The 15,727-nt window shown below is 37.8% G+C and overlaps 1 protein-coding gene across 1 annotated transcript in view; it reads left to right on the top strand.

Moving 5' to 3' along the window:
• The first annotated feature begins 3,630 nt into the window (after window positions 1-3,630).
• The window catches only part of Vps16B (Vacuolar protein sorting 16B), a 50,080-nt gene continuing 37,983 nt past the window's right edge, over window positions 3,631-15,727 (top strand). The window contains exons 1-3 of the mRNA XM_083125849.1: window positions 3,631-3,750; window positions 5,439-5,523; window positions 6,630-6,723. Coding sequence (XP_082981975.1) covers window positions 5,455-5,523; window positions 6,630-6,723 — 163 coding nt within the window. The 5' untranslated portion in view covers window positions 3,631-3,750; window positions 5,439-5,454. The remainder of the gene's footprint in view (window positions 3,751-5,438; window positions 5,524-6,629; window positions 6,724-15,727) is intronic.

The following is a 15,727-nucleotide window of genomic DNA, read 5'->3' as shown; positions in this document are numbered from 1 at the left end:
CGACTGCCGCCGATTTCCGCCGACTGCTACCTCCCATCCTGGAATCTCGGTGTTCTCGCTGCCTGCAAGTCTGGTACTGGATTCAGTCATGTTCTCTATGCATTTCTGCTGTGCCGAAAGATCCTTCCCCAAATTTAGATCAGAAGGCAGGCGCCAAACAAACATCACAATGATTTCCACCTATTTACTACTCATATTAAAAATGTAACATGCTATTTCATCATTTACAATTTTTCTACATTCAGTATTATCGATAAAATGTTAAAGTATCACTGAGTTTTACATAGTCCAATCAGTAAATGGTGTCTGTACAAAGTGAAAGTTGGAATATGGCTGCCAAGCGCAGGGTCACAGTGAGTTAAAGCGTGCATCTGTCGCGCCTCTCTGCTCTCCCCTCCGACTCCACGTCTGCCGCGGATTCGGACAACGGATGTTGGCTGAGTCCCCGGATGGAACGGTGCTCTGGGTGACATCTGCTCCGATTCGGACGCGGCCTATATCATGCGTTTACGCACTTAATGGACCGTGTTAAAAATGTAAACATAAACATTGGTGAGGTCTTGCCCGGTCCCCCCGGAACTTCCGGTTTAGGCCAGTCCCCGTTCTTTCCAGTACAGATTCATCGGCATACGAAGTAAGAAATGAGCGCTTGTTTTCATCAATTGTGCGACGATAGTCAAGAAAGGTATTTGTTACAGTTCTACTATGAAGGAGTGGACGTCAAGAATCCGTCAGATGATCAACTGCAGAGCAGATTATTAAAAGACGTGTCTTTGCGGCCGCCAGTTGTATAGCTCATGTACACGCACGACGAACTCAAAACGTACGAAAGTTTAGATATATTCAATTATTTTGCAAATGGAAAAGTGAGGGAAAGAGAATTCTATAAAACTAGTGATATTATTATATTATAAAGTATGCTTAAGTGAATCTTTGCCAACAAATCTGCAGAAGTAATGACACATGCAAATGCTAGTAAATATATGTGCTTTCAACTTCGCCTTTCCGCCTGAGGGATTTAGGGAGAACCTATGATGTAAAATGCCACTTTCACTTGCACGAATTTACTTCAAACAACAAGGGAGTTTTCAGACTGAAGCGATATCGAGATTTCGCACAGAAACATTCGATCTAAAGCAAACCATTCACCACGCTTGCGCAAATAACAGGCCGGGGCAACACAATGCACAGTATTGATAAAACGGCCCAGTCCGAGCGACATGAAAGCGAGAAGCGACACCTGCAATTTGTCGTGTCGCTTTAATTTGGAAGGTGTTGTTTATTTTTTAATGTTGGTTTCCAAGAAACACGTTTCGCTTCAGTCTGAAAGCTTCCTTTCGAACCAATTCACCACGAGAAAATACAGGTGTCGCTTGGACTGGTCTGTTTTCTCAGTACTATGCATCGTGTCGCCTCGGTCTGTTGTACTAGTATGCAAGGTGGATTGTTTCCTTTAGAATAAGGGACCGTTGCTTGTCGCTTCGGTGTGTAATCTCCGTGCCTCAGTAATCAGCGAAAGGTATCGAACCGAAGGGACGCGACAAGCTGCACGTATCGCTCAGATTCTCAATGGCGTGTATTGTGCCGCCTGAGACTTGATTTCCCATGCGCTGTAAATGCTTATTTATAGACCTGTGTCGCGTGTCGCTTCGTTGTGAAACTTTACTAAGAGCCGTTCATTTCACCACAATACAATACGCAAATAAGCGATCAACATGCTTGTAACAAAATGCAAGTCGTACAAATTCTTTCCGGGTACCAATCCTTTTTTTGTTCTGCTTGTATCCACAGGTTTCGTCTCTCTACGTCCTTCGGAAACCTACGAAGTGATACATGACTCAATAAATTTGTTCCCGATCGAACTGTGCAACCGTATGCTATGCAGCTGACACCCTATTTTCTTGTAAAAGAATCTCCACTTTGCCGTTTCATATTATCGTCAATAGCACCGTAAACGTAACCGGATGTTCCAGGGGAGCCAAAAGAGTGCGCATGCTCCGCCTTTAACACCGTCTACATTTTTTCTTTATAATTTTGGGAGTTTCTTCGATTCCTACCCACCGTTGAATTACATATGCTCGCAACCAGAAAAGAAGCAAAGCATAGTGTAAAAATCTAAATTTTTGTATTATCGACCCATGTCAGCTAGACCCAAATGACGTCAAGTTTAGTGTTCTTTGTGCATAAACGTACTATATTAGCTCGTTTTCGCAACCATTCCGTTGCGCTTTAATATATTAATTCTTAGGTTCAGGAGAATGTAATTTTCGGAAACTTATGACTGGCTACATAATCTTGAAACTTTGCTAGACCCATTTTTATTATCGATTTACGCGAGAAATTCTTACCTTCATTGAAAATAACGTTTGAATAGCCATCCCATCGCGCTCCAATGTAAAGCTTAGGGCAACCAAATGACGAACGACATTATTTAGGGACAAAACAGGGGGTGGGGGGCGCCGCCACCAGAAAAGTTTGGCAATGAACAGCCTCATCATTTCATGACGGAGCTCGTTGAAAGAAACGTATGGTGTGGGACATTTTGTTGAAGAAGAAGCCTGAAAGTTGGGGTGGTTAATCATCAAACACTTGTGTCCAGTGATGCCAAAAGCAGGGAAATTTCCCTTGGCACAGGGAAATTTGAGGGTGAAAAGGGAAAAGGGAAATTTAATGAAAAATAGCTAAAAAAACAGGGAAATTTAAACACACATTTTCGTTTCATTCTTTTAAAAAGTTCGAAAATATTTTTTTTTTCAGCGCGTACTTTTTCCAAATGAATAGTTAGCAACAGTGACACTTTTCAGTAAGCCTTCTTTCTCCCTGTTATAGATGACCTTGACCGGTCAGTCTTATATTTGTCGCGTTTCCTAGAAAGGCCTCAAGGCACGAGTCGCGCTGCACCTGGAAAGAATTTGGGACGCGATTTTCAATTTTTTCCTTGTTCCATCCATCATTTCAGAACGTGTCTTCGTGGCTGTGTGTGTGACTTTGTGTGTCCTGTGTTGTTGCAAGGAGATTGGAAGAGGTGACTGATAGGAAGCTACCTGCATCTCCCCAAAAGGTTAGAAAACGTCGTGGGGATTTATCTGCGGATGAAAAGATATCTGGAAACATGTGAAAAAAAATCGTGTTGAGTGGCTGTCCATTACTTCACACTTTTATGATTTTCATAAATATTTAATAATAATAATAATAATAATAATAGTAATAATAATAATAATAATAATAAAAAAGTTTGTTCCTCAGGCAAAACAGGCGTCAAAAGAAAAATATTAACAGCAGGCCCCTAGCTAAGCTTTGACAATGGGTGGGTTTCAAAGTCCGACAATCATTGCGCCGCAGACGAATTTTTTTTCTTGGTTTGGGGAATTTTTTCAATAGCTTAGTGTTTTATTTTAAAATTCAAATGTTTATTTTAGGATAATTATATTATGAAACTATGATCAGTTTCTAGTATTTTATTCAATGGGGGGTTTGAACCCACTAAACCGCCTTATATACGGTCCTGATTAACAGTTATAGTAATACAAAGATACAGCTTCAGAAATGTTTTGAAAACCGAGGGAAATTTAGGTCAAAAAAGGGAAATTTTACACTGGTAAAAGTGAAATTCTTCATTCGGAGATTGGCAACACTGCTTGTGTCCTGTGTGTTGGATCACTTCATTTGTTGTGTTTACGTGCAATGGAAAAAGGTTTACATTAAGTTTCTAATGTAGAAAAAAGTAACCAGAGGAATGAACTCTTGATAGTTAGTATTTTCAGTATTTATACAATAATGTTAGACATGAAACATATTATTAAATAATATGAAAATATTTACTATCGATCCAATTGACGGACTAAATGTAATGTAACTTTTGTAAGTTGTTTATTGCAAATTCATCGTACCAAAACGTACATTCCTTGCAGTAGGGATGTAGCAGTGGCGGCGATTGGGTCCCAAAATGGGGGGGGGGGGGGGGGCGGGACAAGGTGCCAGAACTAGGTAAAGACAGTGTATTTCCCTTTCTAGATAATTTTTAGGGTAAAATTTTCGTTTCCCCAAAACGTATTTCTTCACTTTTACAGGAGAAAGTACTTACCAAAATGAGGTTATTTATACTTTAGGAAGGTCTTGGAAGTGTATTTTCGGAGCGAATTTACAATATAGAGAAAGTCTCCAATTTTGTTAATTTTCGGTATACTAAGTAATTTTGACTTCCTAATCACGAATCTGTTGAAAAAAACAGGGGGTCACGTCTGAAAATTTGAAAAAAAGCCGGGCATGAGTTTACAATACCGGACCACTCTCCAATTTCTATAAAATTTCGCCTACTTACTAATTTCGATGTCCTGATGACGTATCTGTAGTTCATATTTGGCGGTCACTTGTTAATACTGTACATTTACGTGTACAACTTGTAAAATAACCTTGCGATTTACCACGGTGATTGTCCATACACAGCAATTCGGAACCATCTTTCTTTCGCAATTAATTACCTAATGGTCTTCCTTTACGCACAACAATCTTGTTGACGACAGACGAGGAATGCCTACGAGGTTAGGTTAGGCCTGTTAGGTTAGGTTCCATTAGCATAAATACAAAGAAAAATTAATATTTTAGCTAAGAGAACTATACCTTATCTTGCCTGTTGATTTCTTCATGTTGGGAAAATGGCGTCTTCCGTGGAGCTATTGTTCTTATGGTAGGGTTACGTTAAGAAAACATAGTTTATTTCATTTTTTTCTCGATTTCCATACTTGACCGCCAATTATTACATGCAGATTTGTGATTAGGAGTTCACAATTAGTGAGTAGGCGAAATTTCATAGAAATTGGAGAGTGGTCCGGTATTGTAAACTCGTTCCAAAAGCCGATTGAATCTCTTTTATATATAGGTGTATATGCATAGTTTTACGAACAAAAATGTAATCTCCTGTCATTGTGTCCAACCACGCCGTTTTACAAGAAAATGATTTATTATGTTCAATTCTAGTACGATCCCTATTTTTTCGATGAATTTAGGGGTGAAATGAGTGCTAATGGAACGTAACCTAACAGGCCTAACCTAACCTCGTGTGAATGGTTCATGGGGCTAACGTCAATGGTTTGTGGGGCTACCCATGGATGGTTTTTGGGACTAATGTCAATGGTTTGTGGGGCCAGCCGTGGATGGTTTTTGGCGCTGACGAACAATTTTTCATCAAAATGTACAATTTCCAGATGTGACCCCCGGTTTTTTACAACAGATTCTTGATTTGGAGGCTAAAATTAGTTAGTATGCCGAAAATTAATGAAATTGGAGACTTTCTCTATATTGTAAATTCTTGCTAGTGATTTTTTGGTATTGTTATGTGATATTGTTTGGATTGGGCATTACAGATATTTGAGATTCATTCTAACTCGTTTCAGATTTATGTTTGTAATATTTTTTATCTTACCTTGTTATTTTTGCAGAAGGCTCTCATCAGTAATGGCTGGAAGAGATGATGATTCATTTTGGAATGAGAGTAAAACCAAAGGTTTCTCATTTGATGACGATGTAAGTTGAATGAAGCAAATATTATAACCATACTCATAGGGGTAGGCAAATACAGTGTGTCCAGTCCCCAAGGCACCTGAATTTTTAAAGGAGCGAATGAAGAATGCAGAGAATGTCTCCAATTTCGTTAATAGTTGGTATACTAACTAAATTTGGCCTTCTAATCACGAATGCAGGGGTCATGTGTGGAAATCAGGAAAATAGCCGATATGATTGGATTTTTTTTAGAGCTGTAACACATTGTTTTACAAACAAAATTTTAACTAACCTTGCCTAACCTAACCTTACCTTACCGGAAATGGTTCGTGGGGCTGTCCGTGAATGGCTTGTGGGGCTATCTGTGCATAATGTACATTTTCTACATGTGACCCCCTTCGTGATTAGAAGGCTAAATTTAGTTAGTATACCAACTATTAACGAAATTGGGACATTCTCTGTATTCTTCATTCTTACCTTTTTAAATTCAGTTATTTATATATATATATATATATATATATATATATATATATATATATATATATATATATATATATATATATATATATTAAATATTTCAAGCTTCCTTACAGAAATGTTCCATTAACTTTTTTTAAATAACGAATACAGTATGCTTTTTTTAATGTTTGTGTGTTTTCTGTATCATGTGTATCATTGATTTAGAATAATAAATATGCCAGTATAAATTTTTGCAGCGTTGCTAACTCAATTTTAAAATCTGCAATGATATGGTAGGGTCGGCCATATATTATAATGTATTTCATAGTTATTCCTGTTTAGCCTTCTTTAGGAACGCAAGAGTTAATTACTTTTAATTAAAGCCAGCCACTTTGCGAGATGTCTTGACCCGAGGTTCATTACAAATATTCGTGAAAATATATGTTTTTAAATTGAATCCTACTGCTCAAACAATCATTGATGGTTGTTATGTTTGCCACAAATCTTACAACTAGTCCCATGTCAAAAACTTTCATTAATTAGTAGTATGTAGTAAGAGAATACTTCAATGCATTACACAAAATGGTGCATTTAGACTTGGTAGGTTTTACTACGACTAATTACTCTACCCTAAACTACAATGTTGTGTAACTTAACATTCATAATTGCAGGACAATGAGCACAGAGCAGCAAAGGAATTGCGAGCAGGAGTTTTGCAGAACACTTCAGTGTCTGACTGCAGATATGGTACAGACTCTCTGTCAGGTATGTGCTTATATTTTCACGGATAATATTTGTTACCCATAATTACTTGAATTTTGAAAATGTTGTATCAGTTGTTCTCTATTAGAAGCTGAAACCAGATAAATATGTAAAGAAAAGGCATAAAGAAAGCAAAATAAATTTTGTGTACCATGAACTTAGGAATAAACTAATACTGATACATTGGTATAGAGTGACCACAAGAAAAAAAACCTTAGACGAAAAGTCCGTTCGCAGCTTTGCCTTCTTCCGTTCAGCTCGGACCATAATAAAGCATGGTCCACTCTTCCCCTCCCCTCCACGTGGGAGTACGGTGTGCAGGTTTCATTGCTTGTGGTTCCACTCTATACATTGAAACCATTGGTATCCTATTTGAGGTATAAATAATTTACTTTGAAGTAACAAGTTAACTTATAATGTGGTTACAGTAAAAGTCACTTTTTAAGGTAACTAGTAACAAAAGTAAGTTTCTTCTCGTATAATATCTAAGAAACTAAAAGTTAAAATATGCAGAACAGTAATTTTCCCTGTATTATTATATGGATGTGAAACTTGGTCCCTTACATTAAAAGAGGAACATAAATTAAGAGTATTTGAAAATATTTGGACCTAAAAGGGATGAGAGACAGGTGAGTGAAGAATGTTACATTATTTAGACCTGCATAATTTGTATTCATGTCCAGATATTTTTAGAATAATTAAATCAAGACCATGGGCAGGCCATGTAGCACGAATGAAATAGGAAATTAGAGTTTACAGGATTCTTGTTGGGAAACCTGATGGTAAGAGACCTGTAGGAAAGCCAAAATGAAGATGTAGGGATAACATTGAGATGGGCCTAAAGGAATTCGGTAAAAATGGAAAAGATTAGATTGATCTTGCCCACGATAGGGACAGATCGAAGGCTTGTGTTGCTGCAGCCATAAACCTTTGGGTTTAACCTTTAAACTGTCGAGCAGGTTTACGAAAATACCCCTGTTCTCCCCCGGGCTTCTCGGCGGGAATTTTAAATTCGAACACTCTTTGGAGGAAAATTGTTATAACTCTGGCACTATGGGAGCAATCTACTTCAGATAACTTTTGTTTTGCAGCTAAAACAACATCAGCGCATGCAACCGTGTACAATTCAAAATGCCGGACCGAAGAAAGTGGCTTGCGGGGCACGACCCCCGAATTTCAATGAAAAACCCATAAAAATCTGGAGTTTCCCCTTCTTTCCCCGCTATTTTGGGGGAGAGGGCACGAACTTTGGTATTCTTTTCAAAGAATGGACATTTCTCAAGAGAATGAAACATGTTTCATGTTCTTGGGTTCCATACAAGTTGAACAATAAGCCAGAATGTGATTTTTTTTTACGTAAAATAGGTAATTTGCATTTTTGGAGGAAAATTGTTATATCTCGGGCACTATGGGAGCAATCTACTTCGGATAAGTTTTGTTTTGTGAATTTCCCATGCTTGCTCCAGACCTGTGTCAGAGTATCTATTTTGAGGAACAAGATACAGTATAATAGAGGTTATTTCTGTCATAAAGTGATAAATTAACGAATCTTGAATATATATCTTTTAATGCAACACAAATCTATTTGACACAAAAAAATCTAGACTGGAAATTAAAAAAAGATCGCTCTTGCACAGACTTCCCACTCAATATAACGACCTCCCTTCAAGTGCTGATGTATTTTCCACAGAGTACGTCTTTCGGTCAACCATCAGAACATATGTTGCTAAATAATATTTAATTGTGCTATCTTGACTTATTTATATTAATATTTTGTGTTATTTTGTTATATTTATTCTTGTTCTTTTCATTGTTACTGATTTCAGTGAAAAATGGCTATGTGCTCTATCTGAAATTTTCTCAATAAAGAAATAAATAAACATAAGAGTATGAAGGTCCAAAAAGCACATTCATTTCGAAATCACCACCATGATACCATATGATATCATCGGGGCAGTACGACCTTACTCTGATGATACCATATGGTATCATCAGGAGAGTAAAGGTTAAGAAGGCTAGTGAGTTGGTAAGTTTCTAATAGTAAAAAAAAATAAGCAAAACATTAATGTTCACATGTACATTTATTGTGAACAAATATGTAATGCTAACAGTCAAGAAAGTGTTAAACAGTGATGAAAATTGAGTGTTTATTGTAGACGGCTACAGTGAAAAAAGTACAACTAGCCTGTAGATCATATGTGTAGCACATTCTATGAGTTATAGATCTAGAATAATGTAACTGTACAAGTAACATCATCTTACTTTTTAGTGTAATGACAACTGTAAGTGAGTTTTGTTTACTTTTAAAGAGTAACGTTCTGAAGGCTGGTATTGATTCTTGTGATTACCTGGCTGAACCCTCTTGCCAGCTGGCAGACTCATCCACCTCCAAACCCACCACTGTTGACCTGCATACCTCACAAAAAAACAAGAATTGCATCGACACTCATTCCCAAAAACTCTCGTACCTCTATTTTTCACCTATTCCCTAAAATACACATATCCAATAACCAAGGTAGACCAATACCGTCAGTTACAACTCACACTCCCAGAAAGGAGATCTACCTTTTGTAGACTTCAATCTCCAACCTGTTGTGAAAGGTAATAAGTCCTTTCTTACTGCAGCAATCCCTTTCAGAAAATCTAAACCTGCTACCACTGTCTCCTAACACCCATCCTGGCCATGATTGACATCACTCTTCTCTTCAACAACATACCTTGTGCACATGGCCTCTGCTGTATAGAATTCTATCTAAAGAGCAGAGCTAATTTAATTTGAAACAAGTTTTATTTTATTGGAAGAATAGTTATGTTTCCTTTTGTTGTTCTAATCAATGATTGTGTCCTCTATCAGCACTATTTGTAGAAGCAGTTCTTACATTTTCATTTACTGCAGATCCCAGTCCCAATGTGCATGAAGTACAGAAGGTCGATCCGCGTATATGTATCAGATTTTGAACCGTCATGCTTGCGCACAGAAGCGACTGACTGATCCAAGTGGTTAAAAGCGCAGGAGGACGGTTAGTATTGTGGCACTATTGCAAGTGTGTGTTGTGTGCATCATGGCTCCTAAGGTGAACCGTTTTTGGGAGGGCTACGTAGTTGCACTTTTCCACGCGAAATATTCGGTGTCGAAAATTCAGAAACAGTGCAAAGAACATGGATGCACCTTGGGTTCGACGACTATCAAGAAAATAATCGAGCGGCACAAAAACAACGAGGTTCCAGCTATTCAGTCGCCCACCAGGGATACGAGGAAGCGAGCGTGCACTGCAGTGACGCCACCTGTGTCTTAGAAGTTGCGTCGAATGGTGCTACAGGAAAACCCCCCAACGCAACGTGTGATGGCCACACGACTCCACGTGACCCGGTCAACTGTGAACCACACCCTGCGTGAGAAATTAAATCTCCTCCTTTGCAAAGGACTGTGTGTCTTCAGATTTTAAGAACATCTGGTTGCCTTGGATAACTAAATGGCTGTGCTGGACCACAAGGATGCAAAAAAGACACCTGCACTTCATGTTCTACATCATCTTTCGAAAGTACACATCCCACCCACCAATTGGCATCATACGCACACGCTACAAAACCTGTGATATGTTCAAAGGGTACATTTTCAACATCTGCATTAACTTTAACACAATGTACCAAAGTTTCTTCAATTGCAGAAAACACTTTAGTCTCCACTTTTTCTGTCCTTACTGGTATGAATGCAAGAAACTTCTCAGTCCCTGTTACAGCTACAGCTTCACCAAACTGTGTCTGTAAAAGTCTCTCTTCCAAATATTTGTCATTTGTCACATAAAAGAACGTTATTGATGGAATGTTCTCCTTTCCCTGCTCAAATAGCTGGAGTGGTGTCATGATTTGGTTTGAAAGAAGATTCTGGAGACTAGCCTTGGCTGCCAGCCTCTTTACTGTCCCTCCCAACACCATCACACACTCCCTTACCATGTGCTGTTGCATAAAAATGCCACTCAGCCGCAATGCCATCGAAATCTCTATGATGGTTGCAGAAATTTGCAAAGTTTTTGCAGTTCTTATATTGTGCTGCTGAACCATCAGAGAAGTAATACGAGTATACTTTCTGTAAGTTTGGCAGACAATTAATTTTCAAGAAATCTAAAAGCTTTCTTTGGAAAACATGGACAGAGCTGTGTTGTGCATCAAGCAGTCTGAAATGAAGACATAACTCTTTATGTTTTAGAATATCTTCATTGTCCTTAAAATATATTACAAATGGATGAACTGTTGCCATTGAGTTGTTTCAGTGGAGCCCTTGTACTTCATCCTGCAAAATAAATGAGTAATTCTCAGCAAAATCACATGTCGCCACAGCTTCATCATGCACTAGAGAACTTTTCTTTTCAGAAAAATATATACTGGTTGCTGTTTGGCTATAAAATCGTCTCTTGAGGTTGATCAACTGATCTGAAAAATCTTGAACAAATTCCTCTGTGAATTTAGTAATTGTCTCAAAAGGTCAACGATCCACTGATATCCACTGCTTGTAGGTTATATTTTCAATCATCTCTTCCTCGAGGCTTGTTAGCAAGGCTTCCTTGAAATCAATTATGCTGGAACAGGAATCACACTCATCTAGAAAACACTTCTGTTGTGGTATCCTACACATTATTTTTGAATGACAATCTTGGTATGTTTTTAATGAATTTTCATGTCCTGGGAGAGTTATTTTATTTAAGTGAGCTCCAGCTATCATTAGTTCAACATTTTGATGAGGGGTACAAACACATACAGTGTGGATACCACTGGCTCCTGGTATTATGCAACTCTTAATTGTACAAATATTGAAAACCCAATCTTAAGTAGATCAAAAACTGTTTGACGTAGAGAGCTCAAATTGGTGTCATTCTCTTCAGCTTTTAATGAGCTTTAATTTGAGCGTGACTGTTGTGACGTGAATATTGCTTCTGTATTTATAATGTGATTAGGTATGTAAAATATGTTAATTTAAATCATCGCATGGTCTTGAAAGGAATTCACTTTTAATATGATACCAAAGAGATACCACCTTAAAATTTTGACTGAACCTTCAGTAGATGTGTTCCAATATGTGTAACATTTCTGAAAATTTTGTTTTTTGGAAATTGTAAAATAAAATTGTGAAAACACTTTCATTTTTTTTTATTTTTTTTTGCAGAAAACCAAGCATGTTGTATATCAAATGAAAGCCCTCTTCATAAGCTTTAAATTGAGACCATGCCCAGCCCTGTAGTTGAAACAGGTCTCTTGCAAATTGTATTTAAAGTTCCAGCGGTGAGCGGTTTTTGAGCAATTTTGTCAATTTCAAAATTCAATAACTCAAAAACCGGCAACATGAAAAATAAAAATAAATATTTTCTATATTTCAGATGATAAGAAACATGTATACCAAAATTTAGGCAAATCCATGACATCAAAGGTTTATGAACTGGTTGATTTGACATGGAATTACCCCAATGTTATCAAAATTCTTCTTGTGAACTTTTCATATCTGATCTTTGGTTATCTGGAAACTTGTATTTTATAGTAAAAGGTTTTGTGTTCTAAACAATCCGTAATATAAATAAAAACATTAAAAATATTGTCACATTTTATCTCTGGCAAGCCAGGGAATATACGTATTTACTTTTTACAACAATTACTGTATTAGTCTATTTTCTTTGAGGCTTTGCAATAATCCTTCAATTCTTTGTGGATTGTCTGGGACTGCATAATGTCTGCTTGGGAACCCATGGACCACAGGTTTAGACAGTGACGTGCGGTGACGTCGACACTTGGTGTAGCAATCAGTGGCATACTCAAGGGGGGTTGGTGTGGCTCATACCCCTCCCACCTTTAGGGCCCAGTATTCCTATAGAACATCAATAACAGGAAAAGATTGCAAAATGATGAATGAGTACTAAACAAGTACACGTAACCCCCACCCCCATTTGAAAATAAAAAAGATTTGATTGGACTACTAAGCGAGAGATCCTGGGTTCGAATCTCGGCTTGGCCATGGGTATTCTTTGAGTTTATCCCTTCATTAATTTATCGTATCATCTTCACAATTAACCAAATGTGAGAAAAAAGTGACGGTAAAGCTTTTTTCTCACATTTGGTTAATTGTGAAGATGACACGATAAATTAATGAAGGGATAAACACAAAGAACACCCATGCCCAAGTCGGAGTTCGAACCCGGAACTGCTGGTGTCCTAAAGTTGATGTCAAGGTAGGATCCGAGCACTTCGAGTTCTGTCGGTCGCGGGGCTTGTGGAGTCAGTTGTGAGCAGGGTGCCAATCAGAGCTCCTTCCTGCTAAGGTCATTCCTGCCTGTAAGTGTTGCAACCTGTGAACCGGAATTTTGTCCACGTCATCAGGCTCTTCAGCCTGAGTGGCAACAGACATGTTGCACCGAAAAATTACCATCTTAAATACGATGAAACCTGTAAAACATCTACAGATATTTTATCGGTTGTGGTCCCTCTGATAAAACATCCAATATTATCAAAATTCTTCGAAGGAATTGTGTAAAGCAGTGTAATACTGTAAAAACTGAACCTGTTCTGCAACACAAGAAAAATTCGTCATTAAGCAATCAATGTGCCTTTGTTAAGTGGTTAAGTTCAGCATGGCACAATATTTTCAACAATGCTGATAGAATAAATCAATAAAGTTTGTTAAATGACAAGGACTCCTTACCACAATAATATAATTATTCTTTAGATGCTTAAATATATGTACAACCACACATGTATGTCTTTCCAGTGATTCATTGCAAGAGTTGGCTATTGTACTTTATTCAATAAAATAAACTTATTGAGCGTGGCAGATTCATAATAATAAACAATAAAGATGATAATAATAATAACCCGTGGCTCGACAGCCCTTGAGGCCGTAAGCCCCTTGGCCTATCTCCCGACTGCCAGTCTCCCTCCTACAATCCAACCCAGAGGTGTGGAGATATTCAACCGGTAATGGGGTGACGTGGAGTGAGCACGTCGAATTCCCCCGTCGTTATAGGAGATTTTTATGACCGGTTAATGTTACTCAATTGTAGCTCCCCAATTTCCCCAAGATCGTGGGTTGCCACCGGCCCATATAGAGGCCGAGCAGGGTGGTTCGGACCCCTCCGAAAGATTTATCAAGTACTAAAATTATATAATAATAAATGTATTCGTTTGCCTTTGTTGTATAATTTTCTCTGAACTTATTGGAAGACAAGGGTTATATTGGGATCATACGGCTTTGAAGAACAGGAAGGACGTATTTAGGGGGTCTGGACCCCCTCCCCACCCAAAACATTTATTAAGTACGAAAATTAAACAATGAAAATATACTCTTTAGCATTTGTTGATAATTTCCTCTGAACTTTTAGAAGACAAGGATTATATTGGGATCATACGGCTTTGAATGACATTACAAATAAGATTTATGTACACTACTACTCAAAATAATATACATAAAATATTAAATAGAAATTACTTTCTCCAACTACATGTAACGTCATTTTTTGTTATTCTATAAATATTCAATCATTCATTTATTTGACATTAATTTCATTGCCACGGCATTTATGTAAATTATTCCGAACTTAAGTACAGGTAAGCTACGTAATGAATATGCTCTGTTATATCTCTATTCTTCTATTCGTGTAATAATATAATATTAATTTATGTATTTTAATTAGTATTAATTTGATTTAATATAATTATCTTAATTTAATTATTATAATTATTCCTGAGACACTTGGTTCGCCCTCCCCCCCGAAACATATTTCTAGATACGTGCCTGAGGCCGAGAACCCAGAGACAACCCAGGTGGACTCGAACCCATGCCGCCCCGCAGTCGAAGCCCATAGCACAGCACCTTAGACCGCGCACGGTCACGGAGGAGGACGAGGCAGATTCATATCAACCAAAAATACCCAAAAACGATAATTTTCCTCAAAATGACAAAAATGTATTTACCTGTTTAAATTTTTGATTCTTCGAAAGGTTTGTTAAGGATTTAAGTCTACTTTATGCACAGTAATGCTAATTGGGACTGGATCTACGGTTTAAAGTGGGATCCGAATCCCTTCACCGGTATCGAACTCGCCATCGCGGATGCATCGTTTGCTGAGAAGGATTCTCAAAATCAGTCTTCACGAAATCGAGAGAAATTATGTGCTACTCAAGAAATCGCACAGTTTGTGAAGATTTTTAACACGTTGCGTGTTTTAGGCTGTTTCAATAGTAGAATAGTTATTTGGTGCGAATACTACTACTACTATGATAATCTACATAGGCATCGTGCCACCATTATACTTATTTTAGCGTGTGTTGCCCTCTGATTCGAGACCACTTGTAACTGTTTGCACAAGCAGTCATTCTTCATTCTGGTCACCAACTACTCGATCTGGAAACATTGTTTGGACGCAACGGCGATACCCAACCCTGCCGGATGATGGCCTGCGAGGGGTGGAAAGGTCGCTCCCTCAAAATTCCGAGAAACATCGAAGTGCTCGGATCCTACACTGACACCCAGTTTAGTGTGCTGTTATAACCACTTCCCAACGGTTGATTGATTTGGTGTTTTAAGTCCACTTTATGCACAGAAACAAAACAGGTAACAAAACACACTTTTTTGTAGTTTCTTCAATATTATTCATTTGGCTTCTTGAGTTCTGAGATACATTTTTCATTTCAAATTATTTCATTATTCACTGCAGAGTACAACACAGGAACAAGAATGCGCGATCATCACGGGTTCGAATCCCGGCCTGGATTGTTCGAGGTCCCTTCATTAATTTCATCACATCACCACATCATCCTCATTTTCGCGATAACCAAATGTGGCAGAAAAGCGAAGTAAAATAAACCAAACCAACAACAATATGAATGTGCGTTCTCTTGCCCAAATAAATACATCCGTTGGATTAGTATATTTTTTAAAAAAAAAAACACTACAAAAACGAGAGCGAGAGAGAGATCCTGAGCAAATATTTGTAATTTAATCATTATGTACTCCATATTTGAAAAA

Source organism: Lepisma saccharinum, chromosome 7 (genome assembly GCF_977018435.1).
Source record: "Lepisma saccharinum chromosome 7, izLepSacc3.1, whole genome shotgun sequence".
NCBI lineage: Eukaryota > Metazoa > Arthropoda > Insecta > Zygentoma > Lepismatidae > Lepisma > Lepisma saccharinum.
Note: the sequence above shows the minus strand (reverse complement) of the source record. Positions and strands in the feature narration are given on the sequence as shown.